The sequence below is a fragment of the Perissodus microlepis genome, chromosome 13 (genome assembly GCF_051167445.1).
Source record: "Perissodus microlepis isolate ML-2025 ecotype Zambia chromosome 13, ASM5116744v1, whole genome shotgun sequence".
Lineage (NCBI taxonomy): Eukaryota > Metazoa > Chordata > Actinopteri > Cichliformes > Cichlidae > Perissodus > Perissodus microlepis.
Window position 1 is genome coordinate 21,908,832 of NC_140473.1, and position 15,938 is coordinate 21,924,769.

Here is a 15,938-nt window from a genome sequence, read left to right on the forward strand (position 1 = left end):
AACCAGTCCATTTACCATTCAGCAGAACCAGGCTCAGGGAGGGCAGCCATCTGCCTCGTCTGATCTCCTGATTGCCGTGTGTTTTAAAGTGAGTACATTATGTGTTAATATTCCTCTGTGTGAATGTGCAACATGAACATGTTCAAAAACATGAAGGAACAACGATGTTTAATAACGCATTTATTATTTAAATAATTGTTTAAATAACTTGCCTAGTTTCTCCCTTTTTAACCTTTACTAAGCTTGTTTTGTTGAATCTATGTTTTTTGTTTTTCATTTTTTGCAGTCATCGAGTCAATAAACTGTTATCTTCTTATATAGGAGCTGTGAACGAACAATATTGTTGTATCTGTAACACTTAATATTTTTTTTAAACACAAGTACGGCTTATTGCATATACGTGATGCATCCATGTAAAGTGCTACCTTCTACCTTCCTCTTTGTTAGAATAGATTTCAGACTGAACCTGTGCTTTGTTTTGCTGTTTCCTCTTGTGTGAATATTTGGACAGGTGTGTTGTGTGTACGCTTCTCATAACAAAACTAAATCAACTTAGTCACTGCACATTTTGTTCGAATTCTATTGAACCGCGTAACACTGAGCTGAGATGGGCTGATGCCTTCTTTTGACAGCACGTCTCTGTAGCTTCAAACCCTAAACATTTAGCTATTATTATAAACTGACAGTTGGATGTGAGACGCACACTGTGCCTTATTCCTACTGATTTGATAATGTACCGCATCCTGACAGCGCTGAGACACATCAAACTGGACTGTGAGTTTTGGGATCTGCTAGATAAGAAGCTGCACACACAACTGCAGGGATATACGCTATTACCCAGACTGCAGTTTGTCTCTTTTATCACGTCTCCACTGCGTTACAGCAGGAGGAAAGACACGACAGGGAGAATGAACTTGACTCTTCCGCAACACCGCCACAGCTGGCTAACTGCTGCTCGCTCGTCGCCCGTGTGTGTATGTGTGTGTTTATACATGTGTACAGCTCAGCAGGTACGTGCAGCAGATGTCCACAAACACACACACACACTCGGTAAAGTAACAGCGTTACCACAGAAGACAGCAGCAGCCCGACAGGCTGAGTTAGTGACACTAAAGGTCCTCTCCCTGCGTGACCTCATCAGGTCACCATGGCGGTGATAAAGTGCTGAGTTGCGCACATGTGTACCGGTGCCAGCAGTTCACAACAACACCCCGAACACACCCTGTTAATGCCCCTTATCTACCACACACACACTCACGCACACACATGCACGCACAGCTGGGAGAGGATGGCAGAAGTGTGGAGGGTGATGAATGAAAGAGAAGCTTTCATTTCTGCCTGTGGGGCTTCATTGTTGCTTTAACCTTAAATCCAATTAATCTGGCTCTTTATCGCAAACACCTCGTCTTCAAATAAGTCCTTGTGATTCAAAGATTTGTCTCTCCATCTCCTTCTCTCTCTTTCTCTCCTTTTTCATTACCATTCTGTCTCTGTTGAGAGTTCATGGCTGCTCTCCTTCCATACAAGAATTACACAAAGGACAAGTACTGTTTAATCCCATCGTAGCCCAGCCCTGAAGACATACCAGCTGGAGGCCTTTGTGTTTGTGCTTGTGCGTGTGTGCTAGATGACAGGTTATATAAACCTGTGTTACTAATGTGTGTTTCTTGCAAACGTGTGAAAATTGCTCATCAATAAGTCTCTTATGTGAGGTAGCTGTATGTGTGGAGGATGTGCATGGGGGTTGCCGTGGTTTTGGGGGGGTTATGTGTAAGTGGTATTTGGGGCCCCTTCTCACAGAGACACACAGATATTCAAGTTCGAGTTGCATCGCCTTTTGTTTTCAGGAAGGCAGAGGAGGGGGACGAGGGTGCGGTGGGCGGCTGGATGGATGGATGGCTTGCTGGGACACTGTGCCCCCTGATTTTCCCAAAAATCCTCCCCCCTCACATCCACTACCTCCCCCATTTCAGCCACCCCACCCCAGCCAGTGTAGTGCAACTGTATTGTCTGCTGCAGGCGGGCCGCTTGTTGCTTGCCTTCTGTCCTGCTGTGCTGAGTGCCTGACAAAGGCGCTCTTTTAAATATGTAGACAATCCTAGATCACTTGCACACACACACACACACACACACACACACACAAAGGTTTGTCCCAGCTTTCCTCTTTCGCTCCCTTGCCATCGGTTCTTCTGTGCTTCGACCTGTCCTGGGAATATTTCCTTTTTCATGGCAAATCAACAAGTCCCCGACATGAGAAGGAATACAGGAAGCTTTTCTCCCGTCAGTGCGCTATAAGCTCTGAATGAATGCGTGAATAGCGTTGCCGTCTCGTCAAGGCTAAAAGCTTGAATCCTGTTTGTTATGGAGCTTTCATTTTACTGTACATTTAAACAGCTTCATTTTTATGCACAGGAAGAGAATCCATTTTTTTTAATGGATTGAACATAAATACATGAATAATTTTTTTACACTGCTACACAAAGCAAAAACATAACAGTCTGGTATTTGTATGGTATGGAGTTTTAAGACGTAAACATCTGTCTCGAGCTGAGTTTTAGAAGTTCCAAAGTTAAATAATCCTTTTTTTTCTCTGTTAAACCTGCAGATGTCATTTTAGAGACAAACCAAGACACAACAGCCAAACATCAGGACGTTTCCACATGTCCACATGACACTCTTCTCTTTATCTCTTCCTCCCTCCTCCCTCCCTTGGTACGAGAGTCCTCCCTGGCAGCTTGGCAGAGTCCGCTCCCTCACGCAAACCAGCAGAGTGCAGGGGCCCGGGCCCCAGACAGGAGCCCAAGCTGGTCTCAGCCTCCCAACATGTTGAGCTGGCCCGCCTTGGGCACAGCCAAATGGTTCTGCAGCTGCCCCTTTGTCCCCCCTTCCTTAAGTAAACAAAGGACAGAAACAAATTAATGACCTACATTCACAGCAAACCTCGCACGGCCTCCTCATACAGAGAGAGAGAGAGAGAGAGCGCAGTTGTCTACAAGCAGATGTTCACTTACAACGCTGCAGATTGCAATTAATGATCACCAAGTAGCGCAGGACCAAAGGAGAGGGTTAATGTATTTTCTGCCTCTGAAGATTTAAAGAAGGTATCTCAAAGAGACTTTTTTACATTGTCTCGATATCTCAACTGAGAAAAAAGGGGGGGTTTCTTTTAAAATGAAATGTCTCCTACTGTTTTTTGACAAGTTTTATAATAAAATAAATATATTCCAAATAATGGCCAGCCACTGTGAGTAACCTCACCTAGTAAAATAGCTGCAAAGTTGAAATATTGAACTTTCCTTGAAGTGGACGCCACACTGAAATCTTTTTAACACTTCCAAGTTTCTTAAACTGACATTAGGCATTCATCAGACAGGGGACAATGTCATAAAGATTAGGAGTGAGCTTATCACGTGAGTGTGCATTGGGGGCTTATCGAAGTGGCCATCTGTGGCCTAATGAACGCTGCTCCTTGGCCTCCGAGTGCAGGGGCTTTTAATGCATCTGTAAGAGCCGGTTTACTGAGCAGCAAGACATTAGCTAAAGCTGATTTCTTTACTGGAAACCTGTGCCTGAGAACCTTTAGGAGGAGGCTGTGTGCGTGTGGTGCAGGGGATTGGATCTCAACAAGCTGCTGCACATTTTCTTCTCAAATGCAGCCTACACTTCAGCCAGTGCTGCAGATATATATCAGGAGCTGTGTGAGTACACACACAGCGAGTGTGCAGGCCACCACGCTGTGTCCAGGCACGGCTCGCTGTAGAGCTTCTCAGACACACACACATGCACAGCTTCCACCCACATGACAAGTCATTGCAGAGCAGGATGCCAAGACCTCCCAACTGGCCCTCATGCAACCTGTAACTCTTGAGCGCGCACACACAGAGTTAAATGTCGCTAATCTTCGTTATTTTAATGGCAGCGAGGAAACTGTGACTTTTATGAGTAAAGTTAAACACAAAAAAGAAAAAAGCTTCACACACACGGGTTGAATTTCAAGATTCTTATAATTTATTGCAGTTTGCACACAATTTAAAAATGTCAACAACAGCACACCAAAAAATTACAAAACTAAACACAATTAGAATTTACTCCCCTTGAGAGAAAAAAAAATCAACCCAACTATGATTGTCAAAGCTAAAATGACTAAATCTGAAAAAAGGAACATAAAAGAAAAGCAAAGGAAAAAAATTGTAATCTCAACAGGGAGTAAATAGATCTCAATTGAAATCTGTTTGTTTCCCCCCCCCCAGACAGTGATTGTCCTTTTTCAAAACAGACTCAGTCATTTCATGCCCTCTCCCCACCCTCCAACCCTTCATCTTCTTTACCATAAACTGTCTATGACATTTGATTTTTTTTTTTAAATTTTATTTATTTTTATACCTTACTTAAAAAAAAAACAACAAAAAAAACCCCCAATCTACCCCCTTTTGTTTTCAAGTAAGCACAGCAAAAAGATGGAGATGTCCAGTTGGGGTGGTTTACTTCACAGCGTCTTGAGTGGTTAACATCACTCCCGCCACTCCACCCCACACTCACACTTTTAAAAATAAAATAACAGCCCGGACTACAGCAGTTTAAGGCGGTCAAGTAAAACCAGAGGAACAGAACGGGGAGGGAAAAAAATGGGAAAAAACCCCCAGCAGTAATGATGAAAACAACAGCAGGATGGAGGGAGCCCATATGCAGAGACGCTGCCAGTGAAGAAATAACATTTCGGGACAAAAATGAGACGATGTGGTGCAAACTGCCGCAATGTCACCCACACTGTTGCATTGGCAGAGCCTGTAGGTGCCACCAGATGACGGGGCGGCATGTACATATACCCCACCCACCACATGCACATCTGCGGGGACACACACACTAACACACACACACATACATATTTGAGTGAGTGAGAGAGGGGGGGGTAATGTGGAGCATCAGTATCTTTCTGAAAAATGTTTTTGGATTGTATAAACGCTTGACCAATTATTTTGAAATTTCAATAAAAACAAGAAAAAAAGAAGAAGAAACTGATGTAGCCCTGACCCAAACGCAACATTTACATACAAGAGTTTTCTAATCACATGATCAAAATAGATAAATTCAATAAATTCCAAGAATTTACACAAAATTTTCAACAGCCATTTCTCAATGCTTTACAGTATCAAATACATCACAGCATCAGAAATGTAATTTTATTTTTATTTTTTTAAATAAAGGCATCTTTTCAGCAAAAAATCTGATTTCATGTCTTTAAGCTTAAAAAGGTGCATTCAGGCATGCCAATTCTCTCCCATCTATCTCAAAGTAAGGATTACGCTTTAAAAGGAAACACACAAACAGACACGCACGCACACACAGACGTGACATCCGCTGCACCTAATGTGAAATGCACACTGCACTGAGCTGGGTGAGTTTAACGGCCCCGCTCAGCTCAGCACAGCTCGGCTCAGCGTGAAGCAACAGTGTGGCAGAGATATCTGACCCTTCAACTTTCAGCAGGACAGCTCAGGTTCAGCCTCGCTCCTTCCTTACTCCCTCCCTCCCTCCGTATCCTTCACACTTCAGCCAAGCCACAATTTAATAAAAAATGTTTTAAAAAACTGCACTCGACAGACCTGAAACGAGAGCCCAAATCTGCAGAAATAATTAAGAAATGGCTCGACCGCGTTTAGAACTGGTGAGGACGGACACAAAAGTTATAGCAGTAGAGACATTTAACGCCTGAGGAGGAGCAAGAGGAGGAAGTGCTGGGTGGACGTAGATCTTCAGTAGGTTAAATTGACTGGTGCTAACCGAGTCACACGCTCGTAAACACACGCGCACGCACGCATTAACACACACACACGCGTGCAGCAGAAAGATCAGTGCATATAGACACAGGCTTAAAATGCTTCATCATATCGCTTCAACATCCGACGGAAACACATTCGGTAACGTTCTTCTAGGAGCCCAGCGAGTACAAAATATCCGACTTTTCACTGTCAAAAGTGTACGGTTCAAACATTCCCCCTCCCCGATGCAAAAACCACAACTTAAAGGTTTAAGACAAAATCAAAATTTCATGCATTTTTTTTCCATAGTCGTGAGAATAATATTCAGTTTTTCAACAGACCGCACCCTGGAGTAGTATTCACAAAGAAAAGAAAAGAAAAAAAAAGGAAAGCCCGTTGTCAAATATTTGATCAATTACAATGTGTACAGTAATACAGCAAATTCACATTTTTTATTTTAAAATATACAGTTTGGACATCATGCAACAACAGCAGGTCCCATTACAAAAAAAAGTAACAAAATAATAATAATAATAATCATTAATTTAAAAAAATGCAAAGAATTAAAGTTTTTAAACTATATCAGAACAATATACAACAACCTTAAATTAAATACCTTTTCAACAAGAGATGTTTTAAAGACTGCCAGCTAGATTTAAGAAAAAAATTCTATCAATAACAATAATAATTAATAATTATTTGTAAAGGTCTTTTCATTTTTAGAAAATACTTCAAATTGACTGGAAGTGAAAAAAGGAGGCTGTGCATTGCATGAGTGCCATCAGTTTATCTGTCAGTCAGTCAGCTTTCCCCTGAACACACAACACCAAAGAGCTTAACAAGAGAAGCGGGGAGCGCTTCGCCAACGACACCTCCGTGCCAGTAGAAAATAAAATCAATACACACAAAACACACTCATACACACTCACGCACGTTAGGTGAAATTTTTGCCAGAGTAGTGCAGTACCACACACACACTCGCGTGTGCGCACGCTAATTCAAACTGTGTGTGTGGTGGCGTCGACTTGTGGTGATCACAGTACCCGTTTAGTGTATTGTAATGCTTTTTCACTTCAGTGTGTTCGACCTGAACTCCTGCAGTGGTGTTTTGCTGTCTGTGGAACTGGGACCGATACGCTGGCCAGCATCGGAGTGTTGTGTCTGGGATGAAACACAAACAGAGTGAAAACTCTTCAAAAAGGCGAGACTTTCTCACTGGGACCCGTGTCCAGAGACGCAATTAAAACCACCAACAGGAGAGAACTTGCGCGAAATAAAAATGAGGATTCAGAATAAAATAGAATAAAACAAAAATTACACCAAAAAGGAACAAAAAGAAAAGAAAAACAACTCAGTAGTAACATTTTCATGTGCTATTAAAGTGCTATTGAATGAGATGTTGCAACAAACAAGAACGTGACTCACTTAAACCCCAAATATCAAACTCTGCCTCTCCCTCTAACCTCCCCACGCCTCTCTGCCTTTCTTTCACTCTCCGTCTTTTTCCCTTTACCAAACCTAGAAGTCTGTTTCTACTTCCACAGTTCCTGGGAGCTGTCCTCGATCGCCCAATCCCTGACATTTGGGAGCGCCAGAGGTTCGCTCTTCACTGACAGCGAGTTGACCAGTTCGCAATGGAACTTGCGGATGTGTCGGTAGAGGTCCCCGGATTGCGTGAAGCGCCGCTCGCACCACTTGCAAGCATGCGGCTTCTCACGCGTGTGCACCACTGCGTGGCGGCTGAGGTTGTGTGAGTACTGGAAGCTCTTGCCGCAGGTGGTGCAGGTGTAGGGTTTTTCACCGGAGTGTGTCCGCTCGTGGCGCTTCAGCGTGTACATGCAGGAGAAGGTCTTGCTGCAGATGTTGCAGGTGGGCACGTTGACGTCTCCGGCGGGCTTGGCGCGGATGCCCTCCTGCTCCCTGAAGTGGGAGCTGAGGTGAAGCTGGAGGATGTGGGGTGAGGGGAAAACCTTGTTACACAGCGGGCACATGAAGATCTGTGTGTGTTGAGCCGACAGCATGTTGGAGACGTAAGGCAGCAGCGAGCTATCCATGCTGGCCGCCTCAGCCTGAGCGCGCTCGTTTTCGCCCCCCAGGATGTCCTCATCGTCTGCTGTGGCTGGAGGCTTCTCCTCCCGCTCCAGCTCTGAGGCCAGGGAGGCTTCTCGCAGAGCAGACAGGTGTGCTTCCAGGCCGAGCCTCCGCTGGGCCGACAAGGGCCCTCCGACCCCGTGGTGGGCCAGGCCCCCGTTGGTGTTAGGAACCGTGGCCTTGGTGAGGCCGCTATGCTCCATGTCATAGTCCCCACCTCCCAGTTCCTCTTCCTCATCTGAAGCCACGCCCCTTTCTACCTTTACCCTAACAGCCAATGGGCTTTGGAGGCTGTCTGGTGTAGCTGCTCCGCTGAAAAAGGATTGGTGGTGGTTAGTGTGGTTGCTACCTGCAATTGGCTTGACTGACAGGTCCAGGACGCAGTCAGCTGCATCATTTGACACCCTCCTACCCCTGTGGCCCCCACGAGAGCTCACGGAGCGGTGGGACCTCTGGGAGAGAGATCCAGTGGAGCTGGTGGGGCTGCCGGCCGGAGAAAGGAGCTTTCCTCCCTCTCCCAGGCCTTCCCCTGCTTGCGTCTCCGTCTCACCCTGTCCTGGACTGGTTGTAGCCATAGCTGGTGTCCCTGGTCTGTCTGCAGACGGCAGCCTCAGCCACAGCGGCCCTCCCTCTGCCTTTCCCTCCTCCTCTTCATCACTGTGCAGCAGGTCGGCAGTAGCAGGCCGGCCTGTGGAACCGTCTGATAGACTATCGGCTTTATCAGAGCAGCTGGACCCACCGTCATCCTCTCTGCGCGTGCTGTCTGCCTCCGCTGTGGCCTTCTGCTTCAAACGTTTCTTACACACCTTGACAATGTCATACATGTGCAAGTAGCTGGCTGCTGCCAGCACATCCTCCACGGGAAGGTCCTGGAACTGCAGTTTGCCCTCATACATGAACTCCAGGAGCAGGGAAAAGGCCGGAGCTGTGACAATGTCACTGTTGAGGTGCACCACGTCTCTCTTGTCCAGCTGGTCCTTGTAGAAAAGGTGAAAGTACATGCTGCAGGAGGCCAACACAGCACGATGGGCACGGAACTGGGCATCGCCCACCAGCACCGTGGAGTCACACAGGAAGCCCTGATGCCGCTGTTCGCTCAGACACTGGAGTAAATGTCTGCTGTGGTCTGGGAACTCCATCCTGCCGTCCTCATAACCTGAAGCCACACACACAGACACAGCGTCAAAGTTAATTACATCTCATAAAGTATCAAAGATGTCTTTCATTTTAAACCTACAGTTTTTATTTTTTGTTATTTTAATGATTTCATTTAGGGGGTGTAATTAAAAAAACAACCTTTCCATGAGCATAAATATGCAAAATATAAAGAATTAAAAGGTAAACAAGAAGCAACCAAGATTACATGAAATGAGGAGCAATAGAAAACTAGAGAATCTAAAAAGGTGGAAAACAAGTTAAAAACGTAAGCTAAACAGAGACCATGATTTAGTTTTTATCACCACTAAGAGGTTTCTTTTAACGCCACAATTTCTGTAAACAAAATTTGTATTAAATCTGGTAAAAAAAACACAAAAAGATTAAAAATTAAGAAACACAAGGACAGAGAGAATCAGTAAAAAAACATATCTGATATAACGACGCTGACAACAAAACAAGAAAAAGACAAGAAAACACAAAAGGCACAAACAGGAAGAGTAACACATGAAATAATAATTTTAAAACACATAAAAAGTTAACTAAAATAAGCCATGACCTACGCACAACCCGGATTTCTTTACTCCTCATCCCAACATCGACAGAAACAATTCTCGTAAAGTCGTGCACGCATTCCTTCATACATCAAACCAAATGTTCATTTTCTGCTCCAATTACTTGCTTAATTTAAAATAAATAAAAAGTAGACAAGAAAAATAGAAAGAAAATACAATTTATGGTTTCATTTAAGAAAAACCACTAACTCAGTTTATACCAAGACAAAGACTCAATCTCAGGTAAACCACCAGCGACCGATTCTTCTACTCGGTCTCTCCGCTCTCACTCTCTGTATCTCTCCAACTCCTCTGCCTGCACTCCTGGATTGTCGCTGCTCCTACGCTGGTTATTTTTATTAACCCACTTTGGCCTGGCCTGGCACAGCCCTTTTAGGTAACCGGCTTTCAGCTGCACACACTGTCCTCACATATAAAACACAACACACACACACTTAGCACCAGCCTACCTACCAACCACCTCCACAGGCTAAGTCGAGCAGCAAAACTGGCCAATTGAAACAGCACTGTCAAAAACAAAACAGCTTGTCCCTTGTTTAACCTGCGAGCTTCGGCTTTAGGTGTGAGATTAGACGTGGAGGGAAAAAAAGGGAGGAAATTTGCATCAATGCTCTGCAGGTGTTCTTAGAGAAGATTTGCTGGAAATTATCAAATTAATAAAATTAATTACCAACTAATTGTGCAAAAAACCTTTGATTCCAATAGACAATAAGAAAAAAGAAATGTGTAAAAGGTCCCACCTGTTAGCCAAGTCGATTTGTCCTGCCTGAGAAAATACATTGGTCCCGCTCTGCACTGTGTTAACCAAAGCAGTTAAATCACCTCATTTGAATGAAGCTAAACCAAGAATGTCAGTGTGTTAGACTGTGTGTGCGTCCGTGTGATGTGCATGTGTGTTCGCCCTCCGGCTCGTTCAGACTGCTTTTAATGAGGGGGACTTACAGGGACAAGGGTGTACCACCTCCCACCTCCCCCCCACCCCACCGTCCAGCCAAACCCCTCTACCACCTCCTCCTTCCACACACACACACACTCGCACACACATATAAACCAGCCGTCACTCATGCACTTCTTCCCATCTGAATCTTACAAGAAAAACCCCGCACATCCGCCCCATAGTAGAAACTGCCCTCTTCCTCAACCCCCTCCACCCACCACCACCCAGAAGAGAAGATTTACAATACAATCACTGTAAGTGCCCTGCTCGTCACAGCATCAATCCTAATCCTTAAAGATGGCTAAAAATAAAGACGACGGTGGCGACGGTGGGGAGGGAGCCGCCGGCGGAGGCTCAGGAGGGCAGCAGCCCAGTCACCCAGCCCACCCGGCCCCGGCCAGCCAGCTCAGGCAGGGGTCTGAGAGAGACACACACAGAGGGGCAGGCAGGGAGGGAGAGGGTGAGGGAGAGGCTGGGACGGCCGGGGAGGGAGGCTTACCCACATCTGATCCAGCTGACGGGGGCCATATGGCAGCTGCTAGCCAGATAAAGAGATTAAGACTAGGAGGGAGTGCGATTACAGCTGTCTAGCCAATTCAGGCAGCTCAAATCTGCAACTTCTAAATTAGTCTCCTCTACTCCAGCCGACAGGAGGGGGAAAATGGGTAGAGCGGACCGCACATGCTTTCAAGTAATTTTTACAGCAAGCTAGAATTAACAAGAAAAAAGTAAAGTAGATAATACAGATTAAATAACTGCTCAGTTTATTCTAGGGTTTTTTAAGCCTATTTATTAGCTAAAATATGTGTTTATTGCCTTCTCTTAAAATGTCTAAATACTACATTTCAAAGGAGACTTACTTTTATGATTTATGATCACGATTAAACTGCAAAAAACTACACTTCCCATTCAATTAACAAGTGTCCTGACAAAACGTCTGACAGCTCAAACAGGAAGCAGCAGCTTAAGTTTTAAATGCACCCCTCTCGACTGCAAGCTAAAAACAAGCAGACTGCTCCCGGGCTGCAATTACCCCTCAGACAGGCAGCACCGGCTACCTTTGCCGTTTACTTCTGAAGCACTCGCCAGCAGTTTCACGCAGTTCTCAAACTGGTTTGACACACCGGAGATCCCCCACAACAAAACGAAACTCCACCATCCCGGACTCTCCTACTGTAAACACACGCACACACATACACACACAAAACGATACCTGCAGCAGTATGCATCAACTTGATTAACTCCACTGTAGCAGAATAGCCGGGCTCTCTGGCTGGGAATGGCTGTGTATCGCCCTCTCCCTCTCTCTCTTTCTTTCTTGCTCTTTCTCTTGCTCGCTCGCTCTCTCTGAATCAATGAGTGGGTAGAAGAGGAGAGAAGAAGAAGAGGGAGGCAGGCAGGCAGGCAAAAAAAAAAAAAAAACACGCTGTTCAAACTGCGAGGGACAGATGCAAAGTGGAGGAGATGTTGGAGGGGGAACGAGATACCACCTCCCTCCTCCTCCTCTTCCTCCTCCTCCTCCTAACTGGCGCTGATCAGCAGCCACAAACACACACACACACAGCGTGCGCACACTGCACACACACACGCACAGCACTGACTCTCCCAGGCTGCCGCTGAGACTCACAATAAAGGACTGGGGAGGGGTGGAGGCAGTGGAGGGATGGAGGAGGAGGAGGTGGGGTGGATGGCAGCCTGTCAGCTGCTCTGACATCATCCTCAGATGGAGATGCTACCTCCAGCTGTGCTCTTTCTACAGCCATATGCTGCCTCCTCTACACTCCTGCCACCAGACTCCTCTTTCATTCTACCAACACCGCACAACTTTGTCTCTCTTTCTCCCCCTCCTTTTTTTCTCTCTCCGGGAAATAAAACACAAGTCGGCTAAAATATTCTGGGATTTGGTGTTTGGAGTTTACACATCAAAATCACTAAGCTGCAACTGCCACCAAAACTATTAAGGAAATGCAAAGTTTACACACTAAAAACACACACACACAAACAACTTTTCTTTTACCTGGCGTCTAAAATCATTTGAAATGCACTTCTCTGTCCTTCTCCTTCTGTCTTTTTCTCCTTCCAGTTACCATAAACAAAAGCCAACACGGCACATTTGCAACTGACAGACGCACGCAGCTGATATTGTTTTCCACTCTTTTACGGTTCAGCGCCGCTGCCTCGTCTTGAATTCACACATTCATCCGCTCATTCATCCATCCATCCATATATCCATGTATCCATGTATCCAGCAACCACCACCCCCTACACACCACCACTGCCCGGACCCTTCGGACGACTCACTGGGTGACAAAAATGAGCCGAAAGAGTCCAGTGAGGGCAAAACAAAAGGTGTGCAGGGTGTTTAATAGCCGGGGAGAAACTTATTACACTTATTATAACGGCTGTATTTCGCTTTCGTTTTGGGCAAACTTTCTGTAACGTTTACAACTCTGCAACTTTTATTTTCTATTTTATTTTGGCTGTAAATAAAGTTGTTTTTTTTTAAATAAAATAATAGCAACACCGCCCACTGAGTTTCCACAATAAAATGTGATCACAGCTGCACACAAATGTGGAAATAAATTACATTAATATTATTTTTTCTTTGTTTCGTAATCACCCATTTCAACATTTTGTGAGTTAATTAGAAATATTTGCCGTGTAATCTCCTGTAATGAAAAATTTCACTGTGTCAATAAAACAGAAATAAAGTGCGGGAAACATCACATTAATCAACTTAAACTTCTAATTAACTTCACCACCGGAGTTCTTTTAATTACACGGTTTGGAAGTCGCTTTAAAAAAATCAATTTCACCTCACTTTGACGCGTTTTTATCACCTCTAAAGTGCTATCAAATTTAGGAGAAAGTCTGCTGGAGTTTGTTTTAATTTAAGACTCAATTTTCAAGCTGCCTGCCCACGACGGTCCGGAGAAAAAATTAGCATAAAAGTCCAACTCCTGCTACCGCTTACAGGCTGTTCAGAGACAAGTCTCCGAGCGAGAAAAGGAGTATTGTAATTAATTTCTTACCAGAAGACACAACAAACACAGAAAAACAGGGAGAGACACACACGGAGACACACTGACCCACGCAGCTAGCTATAGCCCGATCGCGGCTAACAAAAGTAAGGCGGACGGGCTGCAATATTGAGCTATTTACAGTTGTTCGGGAGGCCCAGGTGCTATGACAACAGCCCCTAAAACACCGCGGAGGGACGGCTAACATAGCAACTATTAGTGCGTGGAGACAACACAGTCATGCTAAGGAAGGTTTAGCTACTTTTTCCCCTCCGTAACCCACCCTCTCTCTCTCTCTCTCCTGAGCCTCCTTTAATCGGACTCCGGTATTAGAAGCAGCACTTACAGACAAGAAGGTCCACCGTCTTCCCCGCTTCCTCCGTCAAAATCCCCTCTTTTTTCCTTCGGAGACAAAACTAGATTGACTTTGGACTAATTTCCATAACAGGCTGCCGAGGCGAGCAGGCGCAGGGACGGGGAGTCTAGCACTCTGCGGCGGCCAGATGTTTCCGAGCTGTTGCTGCTCAACTCGGGCTGGGGAAGGAGGCGAGTTGACTGGCACGGCACGGAAGCCAATGGTGCCGGCGAGGAGGAAAGTGAAGGCAAATTGGAAGCGGCCCTCTGACAGAGGAGAGGGAGGGATATGTCTTCTTCTCCCGTCGGCGTAGGTTGACACCAGGCAACAACAACAGCAGCAGCACACACACAGTCAGAAGGCAGGAAACAAGAAGCTGGGCCAAACCAACTGGTTCTGCGAGTCAGTGAGGCGGACTGGCGCAGCGGAGAGCGAGGGAGAGTGGAGAGCGGCGCGGTGCGCTCTGGGTACTGTAGTCAAACCTGGAGCGAGAGGTGGGCGGGGGGGGGGGGGGGGTAGGAGGCAGGGAGGGAGGGAGGCTAAGGGGGTGGAGCTGATATGAGCAGGTGCACCACCTTGACAGGAAGTAAAAACATGTGGTTGGGTTTTCCAGTGGTGCTGGATAATGCTTAAGACACAGGCATAAAGCCAGCTGCACCACTTCCAGAGGTGGACATGTATTATGTATGATGACCAGATGAAGATGTGATAAATGATTTATATTGCGTAGTAGTTGTAAACAAATACGAGCATTTATATTAATGTGTTTGTTAATGCACCGCTGATAAACATTTTCAAGTGTTACAAACAATTTATTACGTATTTACGTAGTTGATAGATAATTAGGAAGATGTAAAGTCAACAAACCTACCTTGCTCACTTACCTTACTTCATTTTAATGCCACCTCGTTTTAAAAGTGTGTTCTGTCCATCCAGTTAAAAATGTAATTTTTTGTTCAATCAATAAAAAAGGGGGGATGCAGTTCTCTTTGCCCGATGAAGGGATGCGGAGAAGTTCATCTACTAGTCAGATAAGTGTCCTTGGGCAAGATACTCCACTCCAAGTGATGGATAGAAAAATACTGTATGGTGTGTGTGAATGGGTGATTGCAGCCTGTAGTAAAAAGTAAAGAGGTTGTGTGTCTGCTTCAGAGTTTGTTTCTTCAACACACAGTTAACCTTGATCACTCAGATAGATAGATAGACAGATAGACACAGTTTAACTTTCACTTTTTCATAATTTATCCCTATAAAGGAAGTGATGTTGGCATCCCCTTGTTAATGTTGCCTGTATGTTTTATTTGGCCCCCAAGCCAAAACGCCTTGGTCAAACCATGAAGGTATTTTCTGTGCCTCAATGGCTGCTGCAGCAAAGAGGCGCCTACCTGCTAATATAAAGCAAACCTGTTTTGACTTGCCGAGGTAGGAAAAGAACACAGTGTTAATGATGGCTCGGCTGGCCTGTAGGTGCATCAGAAAGCCATGACAGTAGATCAGAATCCACAAAATTGAGAATACAGCTATTGATAATACCCCTGTCATTTCCCTACAAAGTGTCTCCTGTGGCAAATCCTCAAACCTTTTCCAGGTGTGGCTCTGATGCAGTAGTAGTATGTGGGTTTTATTCAAAACATTTCAGAGCCCATGTTCATTATAATGCATTTGAGACATGTTATCTGGCCCAGTGTTATTTGTTAGAAGGAACAATCTACGCTTTACTACTTTCATAATAATATCAAAATTGCAGTGTATAACTAGGGTGATTCTTCAAAGCACAAAGAATAAAACTGATTAACATTTTATCTGCAGTTAACTGTTACAAAGGCCTTAAAGGCATTTTTATTTAATGTGTTTTTATTATTCATTAAGTGACTAAATAGACAGACAGCTCTGAGAGCCACAGTTAACAATAAAATGATCGTTTGTTTTACTTTTTTGACATGTTATGAACTAAACAGCAATTTATCTTCTGCTTAAACACAATAAAAATATTAATCACTAATAATATGTTTGCTTGAGTCACATCTGTACACTATGAGCTTGTCC

At 44.8% G+C, this 15,938-nt stretch overlaps 1 protein-coding gene across 4 annotated transcripts; it reads right to left on the reverse strand.

Moving 5' to 3' along the window:
- Nucleotides 1-3,985: 3,985 nt before the first annotated feature.
- Nucleotides 3,986-14,324, reverse strand: zbtb18 (zinc finger and BTB domain containing 18). 4 transcript variants are annotated; one of them, XM_084948592.1, is made up of 2 exons: nucleotides 13,884-14,324; nucleotides 3,986-9,006 (listed from the first exon to the last, which is right to left on the reverse strand). In XM_084948592.1, the coding sequence occupies exon 2, from the start codon at nucleotides 8,987-8,989 to the stop codon at nucleotides 7,292-7,294; it is 1,698 nt and encodes a 565-aa protein (XP_084804718.1). In that variant the 5' UTR covers nucleotides 8,990-9,006; nucleotides 13,884-14,324; the 3' UTR covers nucleotides 3,986-7,291. The 4 variants fall into 4 exon arrangements, with proteins under 4 accessions (XP_084804718.1, XP_084804717.1, XP_084804716.1 ...); XM_084948591.1 differs by lacking the exon at nucleotides 13,884-14,324 and adding an exon at nucleotides 11,731-12,119; XM_084948590.1 differs by lacking the exon at nucleotides 13,884-14,324 and adding an exon at nucleotides 10,321-10,497.
- Nucleotides 14,325-15,938: the final 1,614 nt, after the last annotated feature.

Excerpts from the sequence above, each read along its gene's own strand:
- zbtb18 (XM_084948590.1), bottom strand. The coding sequence starts at position 10,360 with ATGTATTTTCTCAGGCAGGACAAATCGACTTGGCTAACAG. Across the intron at positions 9,007-10,320 it reads CAAATCGACTTGGCTAACAG|GTTATGAGGACGGCAGGATG; the intron begins GTGGGACCTTTT and ends GTGTGGCTTCAG.